The sequence below is a fragment of the Phocoena sinus genome, chromosome 9, assembly GCF_008692025.1.
Source record: "Phocoena sinus isolate mPhoSin1 chromosome 9, mPhoSin1.pri, whole genome shotgun sequence".
NCBI lineage: Eukaryota > Metazoa > Chordata > Mammalia > Artiodactyla > Phocoenidae > Phocoena > Phocoena sinus.
In genome coordinates, this window is record NC_045771.1 from 20828332 (window position 1) to 20846760 (window position 18429).

An 18429-nucleotide genomic window follows, 5' to 3' on the forward strand; every position below is an offset into this window, starting at 1 on the left:
GCAGCCAGGTCAGGGAGTCCAGAGCACATCCTCCTCCACTCCAGGCGCCACAAGCCAAGCCTGCACTTGGCTCCCCTGCCCTCGACGGACGGCCACCTGAGCTCCAGGAGGCCCTGCACGGGGCGCTGCAGGGGGGACCCAGAGCTGGCCTTCAGTCACCTCCCAGGCCCAGGGGTAGGCCAGACAGGCCAAGGATGCGCAGGATGGACGGGCGCTCAGGAACCAGGCAAGCTGGGGTTTGGCAATCCTGCTGGCTGGCCTTGGGAAGCCACAGTAGCTTCCCTGAGAGGCTGGTGAAAGAGGGTCACGAGAAGGCTTCATTGGACCAGTGTGTACAGTGTGCCAAGACTGTCCTTTGCCCATGGCGGGAGCCCAGGAAGTGGCATTGTCTCTTATTATCGGGACAAATTAGAGAAATGTCTTCTGAGAGGTCTGGAGGAGAGGGGAGGTAAAACGGGTACGCCTGCGTGGGAGGGGCTGTCTTGGAGTGGGGGGCTGGGCAGTAGGAGACAGACATCTGGGCAGATTGAGGCCCCACGCAGTGGCACAGTGAGGTGGCCGTGTCTCCCTGCTCTTCCCTCAAGAGCCGCCGTGGAGTGGGGGACTAGGGGGGCCAGGCAGGAGGCAAGCCAAGGCTGGAGACCTCGGGGAACCAGAGGGTCGCCAGACGGGGCTGTGCTGAGAGCCTGGCGGAGCTGCCGGTGGCCTGGCCGGCACCACCCTGGCTCTGGTGAGCTCTGCTCTCTCCTGAGAACTGCCTGGAGAGGTACCAGCCTTCCGTGTACCAGCACAGCTGTGTACCAGCACAGCGGCAAAGGAAATGCAAGCGGACCTGTTTTGGAAACATGCATGTTCCTGACCTGTGGGAGCTGCTGATGCCAGGCAACGGGGGTTCAATGTGAGTGTCTCTCTGAAGAGTTCAGGGGTCCCCGCACTGAAGGGGCCTTGAGACTGTTGGCCTCCGCAGTTTAAAGTCTTCAGAGTGAAGCAGGATGAAGTTGCCGCCATTCCGTAGCTGGACTGTGAAGGTGCTGAGGCTTTTCACGCATCTCGTTCCTGCTCCCAGGAGTCCCAAGAGGGGGCAGGACACGGCGCCAGCTGCCCAGTTCATGGCCCGGTCTGACACTTCTCTGTCTTGGGGTCTGGGGAAAGTTCCTTATCGTCGTGGGACCCTGGGGTAATAATGGCACCTACCTCGTAGGCTGTTGGGTGGATTACATGGGTCAGTATTTCTAAAGCATGTGGAACTGTGCTTGGCATAGAGTAAGGTCTGTATACATATTAACTGCAGTACCTTCATGTTGTTGATAAAGGAACTGAGTCTCCTAAGGGTCCTGCAACTCATAAATGACTGTGATGAAGTTAATGTAAGCTCAGCGGACTCTGAAACTGTGTTCTTTACTGCTCCGTACGGGACACTCCTTCCCAAGGACCTGGTGCATCTACTCTCCCTGCCGCCGCCAGGGGGGACACATCCCTCAAGATGAGGCTTCGATGGCACCTCCTTCGGATGTCCCACCTCCTCCAGCATGCCACTTCCCACCAGATGCCCTGCTCCATGTTCTCAGAGGGCCTTCCCTCCAGGGCAGAGGCTGTGCTTCATTTTTTAAGAGAACTTTTTGTTTTAATGGAAGTATACAGACAGAGCAATACACAAATTATCAGAACACAGCTCAGCGCATTTTCCCCGAGTGAACACAGCCATTAAGCCAGCACACAGATCGAGAAGCAGAACATTACCAGCCTCCAAAAGTCCCCCTGTGCCCCTTTCCAGTCACAGCCGCCCCCAGAAAACCTTTTTTTTCCCCATTGATGAATGTTAATTGTTTTTCTTAAATCTGGATTTAAATGGTATTGTCCAGTATGCTCTCTTTTGAGCGTGGCTTTTTTCTTTCAATATGTTTGCAAGATTCATCCCTGTTATTGTGAGTAGCAGTGGGTCCTTCATCCCTATTGCTGTGCAGCATTTCATTGGGTGAATGCACCACAGTTCCTGGAACCCTCCTATTGTTGCTGGACCTCTGGTTGTTTCCCATTTGGGGCGTGACGCATGGTGCCGCTGTACCTATTCTCGTGCATCTCAGAGACGCATCCTCCATGCACAGCTCAGTCGCTGACTCATGTTGCTGAGTGGATGGTACACCCTTGCACCCTTGCACGGACCTCCCAGTGAACAGAAGATGCAGGCAGGAAGATAAAACCTTCTTCCCCCCCTTTCCCTGCGTGGAGCAGGGTCTCAAAAGGAATCCCTAGGAAAACATCAGGTGCTAGAGTTAGGGAGTGCCTCAGAGGCTCTTGGGCTTAAGCTTTCCCTTTTTTAGGTGAATGAACTTGGGCCCCCTGAGAAGTAAAGGGACTCGTCCAAGCTTATGTGGCGTGGGGATGTCAGAGCCCACGTGGAACCCAGAAGTCCTGACTCTGAGCCCACTGGTCTGTCAACAGGACCCCCAGGGCCAGAGACAGGTCAGCATTAGGCTAGCCAGAGGCCCAGGTTTGGTGATCCCCCAGCAAGGGTGTCACTCACAGCATTCTTGACCTTCTGGAGTCCCTACCTGGGACTGTGATGGTGTCTCCAGTGGCGTGGGGTCCCCTTGTCAACGCCATGCTAAGGATGACGTTCTCTCTGTCTCTAGAGACAGTGACCTGCCTCGTGGGCTGTGATGGAGGTTAGGTAGACACCAAATGTGGCGCCTGGATCTAGATAAGGACTTGGTGGCATCAGCCAGGTGGCCTGTCGTGGGTGAATGGGAGGATGGGAGGGTCAGCAGTGTGCACGGCCCACCCGGTGGGGTGTCCCTGGGGCCTCGCCCGTCTCGGGCAACAATTAAGACTCGCGCACCCCTGGGCCTCCCCCGCAGGTCCCGGGCTACCGGCAGGAGCGCGTGGAGAAAGGCCTGAAGCTCTTCGCTCAGCTCATCAACAACAAGGCGTTCCTGCTGTCCTTCATTCGCACGCTGGAGTCTCAGCGCAGCTTCTCCATGCGTGACCGCGGCAGCGTGGCCTCGCTCATCATGACGGTGCTGCAGAGCAAGCTGGAGTACGCCACTGACGTGCTGAAGCAGCTGCTGGCTGACCTCATAGACAAGAACCTGGAGAGCAAGAACCATCCCAAGCTGCTGCTCAGGAGGTAGGGGTGCGGCCCCGGGGTGTCCGACCCAGCCCAGCGCACCGGCCTGGCCCTCCTGCCCTCAGGGAGACCAGGGCAGGGCTCCCCGGAGCAGCCAAGCCCCCCAAGGTCAGGTACTGGCCTGGCCAGAGGCCAGGGTGCACCCCATGCCCTCTTAGAAGAACCTGTCCATCATGTTGGTGCCTCTGTCTCAACCACGGCCCCTCTGCTCACCCCGTGGTTTTTCTTCTGCCCCTAAATCCACTTTGCATTCTCCTCCCTCTGCTCTAACCCTCCCCTGATTTGACCCTCTCTATCAGAGGTTTTCTCTTGGGCACTCTTCAGAGGTCAGCTTTCCATCCCCTCACCTTATCTAAGTCAGAGCTTGAATCAGGACAGACACCTCAGGGCCTCTCTGGGAACCCACCTCACCATCTCAAGTTGGGAAACTTTAGCCCCTGCAGCTCTCACCGCTGTCTGGTAACAGGAGAAGAAGCATCACCCGGGAGGTTGTTGGAAAGGCAGAATCTCAGGTGCCACCCCACACCTACTAGATCAGAATCAGCATTTTAGCGAGAAACCTAGGGGATCTGAATGTGTAGTGAAGTTTGAAAAGCACTGGTCTAGTCTTTAGCGGCAACTTGCCTGATGCAACACAGCAAGTATTTCCTGGCACCTGCTATGGGCTCTGCCCGGGTCCAGGGTCCGCCTCTCAACACCGTGGGATGCCTCATCCTCGACACCGTTGAAATCTGCATGGTCACGTGTGCAGAAATAACCATATACCGTGGCTTTGCCTTATACGAAATCGAGACCCTCTGCCTCTGTCTACGCTGCCATTCAAATTGTTCGTGTACTTGAAGGCCATTGCAACCAAAAGTGTCCTTTGGTTCGTAATGCTGCTGTGGTGTTTTCACTTCCAAAGTAAAAGAATAAATGGGTTTGCGTAGCAGCATGAAAGATGCAAATTAGACAAGAATGAACTCCCTGCCATTGCAAATAAAACACTAGAAAGGTTCCCAGGAGAAGTTCCAAAGTGCGTGGAAGCCTTTTAAATAGGACAATTTGGGCATCTGTTGGAATGAGCTGGGTATCCAGCTCCATGTTACTACCTACTCTGGGAGTCTTCAGCTTAGGGGATGGGCTCAGTCTAGTCTATCTGGCCTTTCTCCTTGACCCTGCCACCTTCTTTTCTATCCCTTGCCAAATGAGTATCTCCCAGATTTTTTTTTCCTTTCTTTTCTTACCCCAAGGAACACACCTATCCTATAAAGTTCTCTAAGGCTATCACCAGTGTGGCAGCTATGAGCCACATGTGACTATTTAACTCTAAGTTAATTTAAAGTAAATAAACAACTCAGCTCCTCGCCGCATTGCAGGCGCTCAGTGGGCATCGGTGGCTGGCGGCTACCGCGCTGCACAACACAAGGTGCTACTGGGCTATTTCATCCACCCCGAAAGTGCTCTTGGGCAATTGGACAGGGCTGCCCTAACGCGTTCTCACAGAAGCTCACCCGGGAGCCCGCGCACAGAAGGTCATCTCCCCGCTTGGTAGGCAAAGCTTGTCTTATCATTATGGTGTGTCTAGGAGTCCAAGGAACTCAGGTATCCCTCAGGGTCTTAAGATTTGGCCTGAAAGCCTTAAGCAGCAGGAGCCATGCAGATCCCCCTGCCCTCCCAGCCCCTGAGGTCTGACCAGCTGCCTCTGTCTTTGTCTTGCCCTGCTGGGTCCCTCTGTGACTGGTGCCAGGACTGAGTCGGTGGCTGAGAAGATGTTGACCAATTGGTTTACTTTCCTGCTCTACAAGTTCCTCAAGGTATGATGGGATTCTGGGGGATCTCTGGGCCTACCTCAGTTTCCCCACCAGCCTGGGAATGAACCAGCATCCCCCCTATTTCCGCCACGGCCCCCAAGTCCACAGATGCTGGGGCCTAGCTCCTAGAACCCTGCCAAGAAATGTAGTTTCCCTTGTCATGGAGGGGACAGGCTCCTGACCATCTCAGGAGACAGAGACCCACGGTCAGGCCTGGCTTGAGAGGCACGGTCCCCACAGGCCGCTCTCTCACAGGCGAGGGGAGATGAGCTTCTGAGAAGACCCTGCATTCCCATTTCAAGCTGAAGACAAGTCACCCCTTTTTTTTCCTCTTGCTCTCCTCCTGCCCCTCCGGCCCCAGACTTATTGAGGCTGATGAGGGTCCTGGGCAGGTACAGGAGCACGTGTGGCGGCAGATAAGCCGAGGACATGCCTGGGAGTTGGAAGAGCTGCTCGGCCTCCAGTTACTAACTTGTTTTCTAAGGAGTTCACGCCACCGAGGACTGACCTCTGTCTCTCTCTCTCTCTTTTTTTTTTTATATATCTTTATTGGAGTATAATTGCTTTCCAAGGGTGTGTTAGTTTCTGCTGTATAACAAAGTGAATCAGCTATACATATACATATGTCCCCATATCCCCTCCCTCTTGCGTCTCCCTCCCTCCCTCCCTATCCCACCCCTCCAGGACCTCTGTCTCTAGATGGGGCTGCAGAGAAAGCAGGGTGGAGTGAGGGTGGGGAGAGGGGCAGAGAGGGGGCCGGGGAGATGAAAAGAGAGCTCAAGAATGGCAGTGGGAAGGAGCAGGAGAAGAGAATTATAACTGAGGAGTGGAAAGCAGTCCTTCGGAGAGGCAGAGGCTGGGGGAGGCCGGGCTCCGCACACCTGGGGCCCGGGGTCCACCCAGCATGACTCTTCTCCGTGTCCAGGAGTGTGCCGGGGAGCCCCTCTTCTCCCTGTTCTGCGCCATCAAGCAGCAGATGGAGAAGGGGCCCATTGACGCCATCACGGGCGAGGCCCGCTACTCTCTGAGTGAGGACAAGCTCATCCGCCAGCAGATCGACTACAAGACCCTGGTAAGCCAGCCTCCCAGCTCCTCCCCGTGGCTCTGGTGGGTGGGTTCTGGCCCTGCGCAGCCCCTGCCCAGCCGAAGGGATGGTGGAAATGCTGACGACCATCCTCTCTAACGCCTCTTTAATGCCACTGCTCTCAGCCACCTCTCTGGGTGCCCACTGCACGGGGCCAGCCTGGTGTTCCACCTGTGCCGGTCACCCCGACTTCCTTGTCTTAACATGCCAGGGCACCTGGATTTGAGGACCGGTGGCTCAGACACACCTGAGCCACAGCAAGAGACCGGTGTGCTCTCAGGCCGGTGCACTGGATTGTGGGGCAGTAACCCCTTGCCGGCAGCTGGCTGGCTGATCCCAGGGAACGAACTCCTTCTCAGCAGTTCTCCCAGTGGAGAACCCACACTTCGCAGACCAGTTCCAAGCAGGTAGCATGTAGAGCACGAAAGAGGGGAAGCCAGAAATGGCTGCTCGTGGTTCTGAAGGTCGCACCTACATGACCCGAGCTGTAGGATGTGAGGCCAGGCTGGCCTAGCGGTTTAAGGTGTTTGTCCAGGGAACAGGGGGATCCCCTCAGTCAACGTTACACTCCCTTTCCTGCCAGAAACAGGCATCCTAGGAGGCAGCAAAGCTCAGCATTTAGGAGCACGGGGTTTGGAATCGGGCAGAGCTGGATTGGAGCTATGACTCCTTCTGACCAGCTGGGGGATTCGGGGCTTAATCTCTCCAAGTTTGGGTTTTGTTTTTTTAATCTGAAAGAAAAAAACAGGGATAATAATAAAAGAGGGATAATGACAGCATGTAGCTCCCGAAGGTGTCCAGAAGATGGAGTGGGATCTGGTGTACAAAGCTGTGAGCCCAAGGTCAGCCCACTGCTGCCTCACGGGGGCTCTGCTTCCTCTTTCCCGCCATGACTGTCCACTGGTGCCCACTGTCTCTCCAGGCGGGAGAGCTCACTCTTGGGCTTTTCTTGGAGAGAGTTGTGACCTCCCACCAGATCTTTTCCAGGAAAGAGAAGAGGAGGTAGAAGAAAGGAGTGAGAAAACAAGATAAAAGATAAATGTGGAGGGTGGTACGTGGGTGGAGCCCAAGAATAGAGGTGGAAGAGACAGCAATGGTGTTAAAGAGGACAGAGAATAGATGGGATTTAAAATGCAGTCATTGGGAAGTGAGACACATGACAGGCCAAGGCATGGCAGAGCCCGGCAGGGCCCACGAGCCGAGGATGAATCCCAGACCCCGAGGCCAGCTGGGGAGACATCCCTGCCACTCTGAATAAAGCCAGTCCTGCTGGCTGGGCGTGATGCAACCGTGATGCACCTGTCCCACTCCGTCCTCGGAGGGCCCTGGGAATCCCAGCAGGCATCTCAGCAGATTTGCCGAGATTGGCTCAGTTGACGAGGCTTTGAGGCAGCAGGGTGAGTGAGGACCCTGCTTCTTTGCAGTCGTGGTCTGCTCCAGAGGAGAGAGTTAGAGGCTCTGATTAAAATGGGAAAGGAAGGGCTTCCCTGGTGGCGCAGTGGTTGAGAGTCCGCCTGCAGATGCAGGGGACACGGGTTCGTGCCCCGGTCCAGGAAGATCCCACGTGCCGCAGAGCGGCTGGGCCCGTGAGCCATGGCCGCTGAGCCTGCGCGTCCGCAGCCTGTGTGCTCCGCAACGGGAGAGGCCACAACAGTGAGAGGCCCGCGTACTGCAAATAAATAAATAAATAAATGGGAAAGGAAAAAAATAAACCTTCCAAAAATAGAGACCAGAACAGATTTCTTAATGAGCTAGAACTACTGTTGAAATGTCTCCTGCCTGGTCTCTCCCTCTCCCTTTCCCTTTCTTTCCCATCTCATCAGCGGCTCCCCATTATTGAATCCAACACGGTTGTAATAACACCCTGTCCCCAAATTGCAGCATCCTTTATTCCAGAGCCCAGACTCCTGTTAGCACACCCAGCCTGGTTGCAGATGACTTCAAGAGAATGTGAGGAAGTTGGAGTGGGTCAGGGACGCACATCCATTTGAGGTGGAAAGAGTTGGGGAAGAGGCACCGTGAGGAAAGGGGAAGGAAATTACGGTTGTCTTGCTTGGAGAAGAAATGGCTGTGGGGAGGTTTCATAGCCATCCTCAGGCCTGTGAAAGGAACCCCCCCACGTGGAAGCGGGAGCAGCCCGGTGGTGGTGAGGAGGGGCCAGGAAGAAAGTGTGTTAGCAGCAGACAGGGCTGACCCGAGACTCCAAGATGAAGGGGTCAGAAAAAGACAGGGTGGCCTGCAATTCAGCACTGGCTGGAGGAGCCCAGGGTACTTTGGGCCAACTGATGGTAACCTTGTGCTGGGCGGAAAGGGTAACCACAAAGAGTGAGACAGGTGCTGAGAGGCTCAGCCAGTATCACTTGACAGTCAGATGCACCACCTACGTGTTGAGTGATTAATTAGATTGAATTTGGACTAGCATGGCCTAGAGGCCTGCTGCTGGGAGTGCCCAAGGGCATAAACTGGGAGCCTGCTAGAGTGCTAGGTGCTCACCTGTGATCCTGCCTGAATGCAGAGTCTCAGACCCCATCCTCGACCTCCTGAGTCAGAATGTGCGTTTTCACGAAACCCCTTTAGTGATTCTATTCACAGGAAAGTTTGAGAAGCACTGACCTAGCAGAACAAACCCCAGGCAGTTGCTCTGAAATAGCCAAGAGACCTGGGCGTGGGGCTGGGGAAGGGAACTTCCAGGTGGAGCTGGGGCTTGACCAGCAGCCAGGGAACCCTGTCCCTCCGTGGGACCACTGCTGCTTCTCTGGATGCCCTGAAGCATCCACAGAGTTGTTCTCATGGGACCACCACGAACCCCAGGGGCAAGCAGAAATGTCGGCGGGGGGCATACTCAGGTGGCAGCCCCCGCTTCATGGTCTCACAGCCCAGAAGAAGCTGTGATACTGCCTGGGGGAGGCCAGGCTCCACCACCACCACTGGCCCAGAGCTCAGGACCCCAGGGCAGCACCAAGTACTAGGCTGTGCTTGGCCATGGAGGGGGGCTGGGAGGGGTCCCGGAAGGCTCTTAGGAGGCAGGGAATGGCTGGGGGAGGGCACACAGGAGGAGCACGTGGTCCAGAGTTCCTTCCAGCATTGTCTTCGGTTTAAAACATTTTGAGGGTGACAGTTCGGCTTTATAGATTTAGGAGGTTCTCTTCTTAATGGAATGCGCATGTCCCCGCGGGAGCTCACAGCAGTCTGGTCGCTAAGGAAAGGCAGGCGTCCAGGGGCCAGGGTTCCGACTGCCGCCACGTGGACCAGGAGCGGGTGGGGGTGGGCAGAAGGCTGTCTGGATCTGCAGACCAGACATATGGTTGGGAAATGGTTGGCGGGGGAGGCGGTACAGTGAAGGTTCTGAGAAGGGAGCGCACAGAGGGCACAGGCAGCAGGGTCAGACGGGCTGCAGAACCCGGCTCGGCGCGGCCATCCGGCAGCACCTGTGACCCACAACACCCACCCGGATCCACTCTGGTCCACCCAAAGATCCCACGGTCTCACCACGGAGAGAGAGCCCACGCTGAGGACGGCAAGAGAAGCAAAGCTGTTAGAAATGGCCCAGGACTTTTTTTTAAAAATAAATTTATTTATTTATTTATTTTTGGCTGTGTTGGGTCCTCGCCACTGCACGTGGGCTTTCTTTTCAGTCGCGGCGAGCGGGGGCTGCTCTTCGTTGCGGTGCGCAGGCTTCTCATTGTGGTGGCTTCTCTTGTTGCGGAGCACGGGCTTCAGTAGTTGTGGCACAGGGGCTCAGTAGCTGTGGCTCAAGGGCTCTAGAGCGCAGGCTCAGTAGTTGTGGCTCACGGGCTTAGCTGCTCTGCAGCATGTGGGATCTTCCCGGACCAGGGCTGGAACCCGTGTCCCCTTCATTGGCAGGTGGATTTTTAACCACTGCGCCACCAGGGAAACCCTGGTCCAGATCTTTTTAAAGGAAAAAATATAGTTTGGTGCATTAGGCAGAGTCTTAACTTATCTGACTAGTTCCAAAAAGAGAAATGGAGGTCCTGAGCCAGGGTGGCCTCTTCCCCTAATACCAGGTTTCAGGTTCGGAGCCAGGAAGGGCTGTCAGGTGGCCTGAACTTGCAGTTTTTTAAAGGGCACCTTTTTTTTTTTTTTTTTTTTTTTTTGCGGTACGCGGGCCTCTCACTGCTGTGGCCTCTCCCATTGCGGAGCACAGGCTCCAGACGCGCAGGCTCAGCGGCCATGGCTCACGGGCCCAGCCGCTCCCGGCATGTGGGATCTTCCCGGACCGGGGCACGAACCCGTGTCCCCTGCATCGGCAGGCGGACTCTCAACCACTGCGCCAACAGGAAAGCCCTAAAGGGCACCTTTTTATTTTTAAAGAACACGCTAAGCTTCTTACAGATTCTCCAACCTCCGATCATCCCAGAACCCTCACAAAAATCGAAGCACATGAAATCTTTGGAGAAAGGAGCCAGATTCCCATTAGTGTGGGTGTGTGTATGGGACAGAGTAATGAGAAAGACAGACCAACACACAGGGATGGGGGCTGGGGTTTCAGAGGTGGGCGAGGGTCTAGGTGTGCTGCTGAGATGCTGCCTAGTGAGTGTGTGTGTGTGTGTGTGTGTGTGTGAGTGAGAGACAGAGAGAGGGGTGGCAGGGGGACATGCAGTAGTGTCCATTCTCTGACACGTTGCCCGTCATTGCCCCCTCCTGCTTGGACATTGTTCCCTTTGATAAATCAGGATTTTAATGGAGTCTCTCGTGAAGAGTGAAATATGCAGCTCCTACTCCTGCAGTGATGCTGAAGATGTACCACTTTCCTGCTGCTTGTGGGGACAGGAAGGGTAGAGGGCTTGGCTGGGGTCGCCCCGCCCCTGTCCAGTCCAACCTGCCGAGGCGGAGCCAGTCAGGATAGGACTCCGGGATGCGGCTGGCATTCCCAGGGCTCTCCATGCTGCCCTCCCCACTCACCGCCTCTCCCCACCGCCCGCAGGTCCTGAGTTGTGTCAACCCAGACAATGCCAACAGCCCTGAGGTCCCAGTGAAGATCCTCAACTGCGACACCATTACTCAGGTCAAGGAGAAGATTCTGGACGCCATCTTCAAGAATGTGCCCTGCTCCCACCGGCCCAAGGCTGCAGACATGGACCTGGGTGAGTAGGGCCGCCCCCCCAGGGGGCTGTGCTGTGACTGCTTGGAAGCCCCTCTTACCGACCAGTGGAGCCAGGGTGCAGGGAGCAGGCGTGCACGGCCCCCAGGAGCCCAGGAGGTGCACCTTCATGGCCACTTAGTGAGCAGTAAGCAGAGGGGGACCACAGTCTGCTGGTGATCTGCCTGCCTCTGGGATCTTTTGAGTAGCCGAGGGGTGGGAGTGGAGGTGTCACGTCGGCAGTGAAGAGGATTTAGTCTGAATCTGTGTGGCCCAAGGTCTTGCCACTACCTGCGTCGTGCCCCCAGGCCCTTCCCTTCGCCTCTGTTCTGTGCCTCTAATTTCTGCTGACTACCGAAGGCAAGAGGGATCTGGGTCAGTGGTGGACGATGGAGAGAAAGGATAGAGAAAAATGAGATATGACAGCCTACTGGGGAGTAGGATGACATTTTATTTGAATGTTCCACGAATAGATCGCATAGCCTATATAAACAAGGGCATGCCACTTAGGGCCAGCTGTCCTTGGATCCAGTTATGGCTTGCCTGAGTGTTTAATAAGATATCGTCCTGGGGAAAGCCTAGTGGGGAGCCCCAAGCTCCAAAGAGGCCGGGGCTGAAGAGAGGCAGTTTGGCATTGTGGATCAGCATCAAACATGCCTGGGTTTGAGTCCTGGTTCCACCAAGTCCTAGCTGTGTGACCTTGGTCTAGTTACTTAACCTTTCTGTGCCTTAGTTTCCTTGCCTATAAAATGGAGATGAATAATAGTGCCTGCCTCACTGTAAGAATGAAAGGAGATGGTGCATGAAAAAGCCTCTAATGCACTGTCTGGCCCATAGTACGTACTCAGTATCGGCTGCTCTTGTTACTGATTATGGAGATAACAGTGGTAAGGAAACGGTACGTGTCTGTTTGTTGGTCCTGGGCCTGGAGGAAAAGGTGTTTATGTGTGTATGTGGTTGGGTCTGGAGATTGGTGGAAACATAGAGGTGGGAGGACCTCCAGAGGCCCCTAATCCATCCATCTGGCCTCTCTAAGCTGGCTTCAGCTAAGCCATCCAAGACAGATGGGCGTCTGTGCTATTTTCTAAACTCCACAGGGAATTTGATCCCCTCCCAGTGCCTCGCCCCACCTGCCCCCAAATTCTGATGCCTAAAGACTCAGGATCAGGAATTTCTGCTCACTCACCTCAATGCTTACTGCTTCCCTTCCCCCATCTCCTCCTGGCTGGCTGTTGGCGGGATGTGTTTGGCCCTGTGCCTGGAGCTCCATGGCCCCAGGGAGAGAGACTGGCTGAGCATGTGCTCCCGTTCACTTTGGAGGTGTCTCTGTGTATGCTGTTTCTAGGACCAAGAGGAAGCATCTGTGAGAGTCTGCAGTGCGGGGCGGCGGGGGTGGGGGGGGGGGGCGGTGTTGGGCGAGTGTGTCCACGTGTGTCCTGGGCACTGGTCCCTAGAGTTGGAGTGGGCATTTGTGTCTGTATGCGGGTGATTCTGCTGCCATGAATGTCCCACAGACTGAGGAGCCAAGGGCTCGCTTACAGAACCAGTGCAAGAGAAAACAGTTCCTGGGAAGGAAGACCCCTGTGTTTCCCACCCCCAAACAATTAAGTGGGCTACTCCATAATGGGTCTCCCAGGGAGAGTTGAATTCACTAGGGTAACCAGGTAGCACTCACCATGCCTTTTGTTCATCTGTGGGAGCCATGGCAGGGTCCACCCTCGGCTTTTCAAAGTCATTATCTGCAAAATGGGTGGGTGGGAGGAGAGCCCTGGCCTAGCGGGGCCAAGAGGAGGAGCTGTTATAAGAACCTGTATCTTTATGCCGAAGGTGTTTAGAGAGCTCATGGGTGCGGGTGCATGTAGAATTGTGCGCTTCTGGTGCTTGGGAATGGGGTGACCTCCCATGGGGGAGAGAGAGACCACGTCATGGCTGGTGGATGCTGCTCAAGACCAGCCCTCCCCACCTGGAAGCCACACACCCAGAGCTTGGGAGGGGAAGGGGCTGCTTTTTAACTTCAGAACATTTGCTGGGTTCTAGCCCAGCAAAGCATCATTAATGAAAGGATGTGATGCATCTGGAGTGAAGGCAGCAGCATCCAGAGCAGCCACGGCCACTTCCTGCCACCCACTTCCTGCCGTCCACTTCCTGCTGATGTCCACTTCCTGCTGTCCACTTCCTGCCACCCACCTCCTGCTGTCCACTTCCTGCCATCCACCTCCTGCTGTCCACTTCCTGCCATCTACCTCCTGCCGTCCACCTCCTGCTGTCCACTTCCTGCCACCCACCTCCTGCTGTCCACTTCCTGCCATCCACTTTCTGCCACCCACCTCCTGTTGTCCACTTCCTGCCATCCACTTCCTGCTGTCCACCATGAGTGAAGGAAGCCTGAGGGCTGAGCAGCAACCAGGACCCGCCTGAGAGCTGCTACTCTCTCAAGCTAGAGGCTGCTCAGGCCAGGGGCTGGGCCTCCAGTGACACAGTGCTCGCCAGGTCCCAAGAGGACAAAGGACCTACCTTTCCCCATCATAGGAGCTGCTGGGGAGGATGGAGGGGCCACCCCGGAGGCACAAGGCCTCACAGCAGGGAGGGTAAAGGGGAGAAGCCAAAGAAAGGAGGCAGTTTGAGTCTCAGGGCCCCATCCTTCTGGGGAACGGGAGTCATACTGAACTTCTCACAAAGGCCTCCCATGATGGGTGCTCTTCAGAGGAATTTCTTTCTTTTCTATTAAGTCCAGGGTCTGGAGCTGCTCCCACAACTCTGGTCTTCTTTCTACCAAAGCCAGATAACAAAGAAAATGGGGCCTCCTCCGAGACCCAAATGCTTCTTCCTCAGGGGTTGATTTGACTCAGTTGCATGGCCCCCAAGGAGAGAGAGAGGCAAGGCGAGTTTTTCCCATCATGTAGGTGAAAGTACTTTGAAAGCAGTTTACAAATATAAGGTGTGATTATAATCAAAAATTAATCTATGCCAAAGGGACACATAGCACATAGACACGGAGAAGACTCTGAGCCACATGCGTTGACAGAGGCAAGACAGCCAAGCATCCCCCCTCCACCTCACTTCCCCCCCCAAGCCTCCTCCTCCCGTAGCTGAGGGCATTGGGCAAAGACTGCCTTCCCCCTCCTGATGCCCAGCCCCTGGAAAGGCGAGGACATCTGTCCCAGGCCAGCTCAGAAAGAAGCAAAGGCATTTTTAGCTGCCTCTGTAATTGCCCCAAGTAAATCCAGCCCCAACCCCTCCCCCTGCCTTTCATCATCAGTGGTGCCTGGCCTAGCCCCTCATTCCCGACACTTCTATTCATTGCTCCTCTGACTGAAGCTCTCCCACGCCACCCCCTCTACCCCTTCACCTGCTTTTCCAGGCATTAAAGAGCCAAGATGGGGAACTGTATTAGCCAGGGTTCTCCAGAGAAACAGAACCAATAGGATATGTTTACATAGAGAAAGATTTATTTGAAGGAATTGGCTCATGCAATTATGGAGGACTTAATTAATAATAGACTAGGAAGAGCCTGTTTGGGCTGCCGTAACAGAATACCATAGACTGGCTGGCTTATAAACAACAGAAATTTATTTCTCACAGCTCTGGAAGCTAAGAAGTCCAAGATCAAGGTGTCAGCAGACTCAGTGTCTGGCGAGAGCCCACTTTCTGGTTCATAGATGGCCGTCCTCTTGCTGGGACCATACATGGCAGAAAGAGGGCAAGGGAGCTCTCTGGGGTCCTTTTTATAAGGGCACTAATCCCATTCATGAGGGCTCCACCCTCATGACCTGATCACCTTCCAAAGGTGCCCACCTCCAAATGCCATCACATTGGGGGTTAGGATTCAACATGTGAATTTTGGGGGGACACAAACATTCAGTGTCTAGCGTGGAGGCTGGCATGTCCAAAATCTACAGGGTAGGCCAGCAGGCTGGAGACCCAGGGAAGAGCCACGTTGCAGTTCAAGTCCAAAGGCAGCTGCTGCAGAATTCCCTCTTGCTCAGGGGAGGTCAATCTTTTGTTCCACCCAGGCCTTCACCTAATTAGATGAGGTCCACCTACATTATGGAGGGCAATTCGCTTTACTCAAAGCCCATCCATTTAAATATTAATGTCATCCAAAAATACCCTCATGGAAACATCCAGAATAATTTTTGACCACCTATCTGGGCACTGTGGCCCAGACAAGTTCACACATAAAACTAACCATTGTAAGAGCCAAAGTGAAGGACACAGAACTTGCCTTTCTTTCAGTCTGTTGGAATCTAGGGAAGGAAAGATATCCCAGGCAGGAGTTAGGGACTGCACTGGGGCAGGTGGGCCTTGGGAGTTTTCAAAGCCCAGTGCCAGGGGCTCCCTGCTCTGCTATATGTGAGGCTGTCCTCACCAAGCTGATGCCCCTTTCCACCCACAGGTATCGGGTAAGCTGATGCCCCTTTCCACGCACAGGTATCGGGTATAGGTACCCCCTTACACCACCAAACTCTTCGACCGACATATCATAAGAGCCTGCCCTGGGGCAAGCTCTGTGCCAGGCACAGAGGGACCAACGTGACTAGGAGTTCCTCATTGCTTCGCACAGTAGCAGGAGGCTGGACACTTGTCTTTCTGAGCCAAGGGACTCTTTGTTTCCTCCCTTCACTCCCCAGAGGAAATAACTGATGCCATTCTGTTCTACTGCACAGAAGACTGCAGCTCAGAGAGGCACAGAGCCTGGGCCCTGGTCACACAGCAGGGAGGTGGAGAGAACATCCATTCCCTTTCCACACAGGCTCCTCCACAGGCCGTGACCTCCAGAGATTCCTCTGGTTTAAAGCAAATACCCCATCACATCAATAGCCCCAGAACTACGCCACCCCTTCTGTCTGAAAGGGTATATTTTTTCAAATAAGTAATTCCCGTATGCGATAAAAAGATACACTATCTTCTGAGTGAAATACAAAGAGTTCACAGCAGCTGTCGCCCCAGTTTGCATTTTCCACTGCACCTGATGGGAAGGACAGATAAAGATAATGGGATTTTTTTTCTTTTTTATTTCACCTCCCTCTCTCCCTGGAAGGTGGAAGTGTAACAAATTGGATTGTGAGTGTGTCTGTCCTTTGTGCTTGGAGCCTGGAGCAGGGCACGGGGCTGCGGGCAGAGCTTCCGAGGAGAGGGAGGTCAGAGCCAGCAGTTTTCCCTAGATGCCTTGCATATGAATACCTGGGTCACCTTTCCTACCTAGGTCACCTTTCTTCCTTCCTACCGCCCACCCCCTGCCTCTTGAACTCTTCTTTGACACAGCACGGGCGTGGCACACCACCCTGGAGCGCCACCAGAGCCTCCTCCGCATTATCCCATATTCAAGAACATCCACTAAGTCTAGCTTACCTCTCTTAAATCGAGTAGCAGAGCACAGTCTGCTTTTCCCTTTAGCTCTCCGGACTTCCCTGAATAGCGACAACTAGCCGGTGCACAGCTCTTCACAGTTTACAACGACCCAAGGCTTTGAAAGCAGACAGCACCGTTCAATTTAGGAATTTCTTCTTTTAAGCACCACGTTTCCTACTTCGATTATTTTGTATTTTAGAACTTGCTCTCACCATAAAATTATACTTTTTTTAATTTTTATTTTTTTAGAAGTTTATTAATTTATTTATTTTTTCTGTGTTGGGTCTTCGTTTCTGTGCAAGGGCTTTCTCTAGTTGTGGCAAGCGGGGGCCACTCTTCATCGCGGTGCGCGGGCCTCTCACTATCGCGGCCTCTCTTGTTGCGGAGCACAAGCTCCAGACGCACAGGCTTAGTAATTGTGGCTCACGGGCCTAGTTGCTCCGCGGCATGTGGGATCCTCCCAGACCAGGGCTCGAACCCGTGTCCCCTGCATTGGCAGGCAGATTCAACCACTGCGCCACCAGGGAAGCCCTATACCTTTTTAAAATAAACCATATTTAGGTGGTCCCCCCTCCCATTCCTGAGTCAGTTTCCCGACTGTTTGCAGTGACACTGGCTCTGTCCCAGCTCTTTTCTGATGCCGCTCCCGCACTTGGGAGCGGCAGGTTGCCGAGGGTGTCTGGGCTGTCTGTCTCCTTGGGGCTCACCTGCAGACAGGTGTGCGGCGGTAGAGTCGTGTCTCTTCCTCCAGCCTTCTGCTCGGGACCCTGGTTTGGGAGGTCAAGCGGACCCTGTGCAGGCTGGTGAGACTCTGTTCAGCGCCCCATGGGGAGGAATGGTGGCCCGGGGTGGGAGGGCAGACAGCTGTCTCTGAAATTGGTTCCTTGTGGATCAGCGGGGTTGACTCGGCCAGTTCTAAGCAGCCTGGTGGGCGCCTCCTTCCCCCCTCATCCCTCCAGGTCAGTCCCTCCTAAAGCTTCCTTTGATGGGTCTGAGGAGAGGTGGACTGGACTGGGGGCGGGGCGGGCAGGCCTTAAGTGTCCTCAGCCTGGGGTGAGATGCTATACTTGTGTGTGTGTGTGTTCGCACACGTGTGTGCCCGTGCACCCACCTGCATACGCACACGCCACAAGGGTCAGAGCTGGTGCGGCGCCGTGCTCCCCAGGGAGCTCAGAGTATGCATTTGAGGGGAGGCAGCTACCCGCCAGCATCCCAGTGTGGCCACAGCCCAGGTCCCGGTCTGGCCAGCACGTCCCTTCCTCCACGCTCCCGACACTGGGTGGCTCACGCGCGTCGTTGGCACCGCGCTACAGAGCTCCGAGTTGCGATGACCTCCAGGTCTGTCTTCCCAACCTGTTTCTTTAATTTCCCAGTCGTAAAATCAGAAGAATGAGTGATAATCACTTCAGAGAGCTTTCGCTTCGGGCCGTGGACATGCCCAGTTAGGTTCTGGAGTTCAGCTCTTCCTTTGTCCCAGGTTCTGACAGCGCAGCTCACATTTCACCTCTCACCGTAGCTCACGGTCTGCCCACCGTGGAGCAGCAACACACAGGTAGAAAAGCCTTTCACTGCTTGGAAAATAAGCCACCGTTACTCGCTCACTTACTCTTTCCCTTCTTTCGTCTATTCACTCTTTCACTGATGTATTATTCATGTAATAAATACTCATCAGGTACTTACTGTGTCCCAGGTGCTGGGCTAGCCCCGCTGGTAGGCATCTGGCAGCATCATTTTTGTACTCCTACGGACAAGCCATCATTCCTTGACTGCCCTGGGGGGAGCATGGCCACACTCGGTCCTGGTGTTTTCGGCTGGGGACAGAGATGGCAGACCGACCCTCATCTGCTTACATAATTACTGGACATGATTCAGAGTCGGGGCTGCTGAGTAGGGCTGCACAGGCTGCGCACTGCACAACTTCAGGCCAGTTGTGGAACAAGGAAGTCCTGTCTCTCGCTCCCGAATTAGTCAC

At 54.6% G+C, this 18429-nt stretch overlaps 1 protein-coding gene across 4 annotated transcripts in view; it reads left to right on the plus strand.

Moving 5' to 3' along the window:
• The window catches only part of PLXNA4 (plexin A4), a 373377-nt gene that overhangs the window by 335534 nt on the left and 19414 nt on the right, over positions 1 to 18429 (plus strand). For 2 of the 4 annotated variants that reach the window (XM_032643651.1, XM_032643652.1), the window contains 4 exons: positions 2859 to 3127; positions 4857 to 4923; positions 5846 to 5992; positions 10950 to 11109. In XM_032643651.1, coding sequence (XP_032499542.1) covers positions 2859 to 3127; positions 4857 to 4923; positions 5846 to 5992; positions 10950 to 11109 — 643 coding nt within the window. Of the gene's footprint in view, positions 1 to 2675; positions 2685 to 2858; positions 3128 to 4856; positions 4924 to 5845; positions 5993 to 10949; positions 11110 to 18429 lie in introns of all 4 variants that reach the window. The other 2 variants (XM_032643653.1, XM_032643655.1) reach the window with 2 other exon arrangements.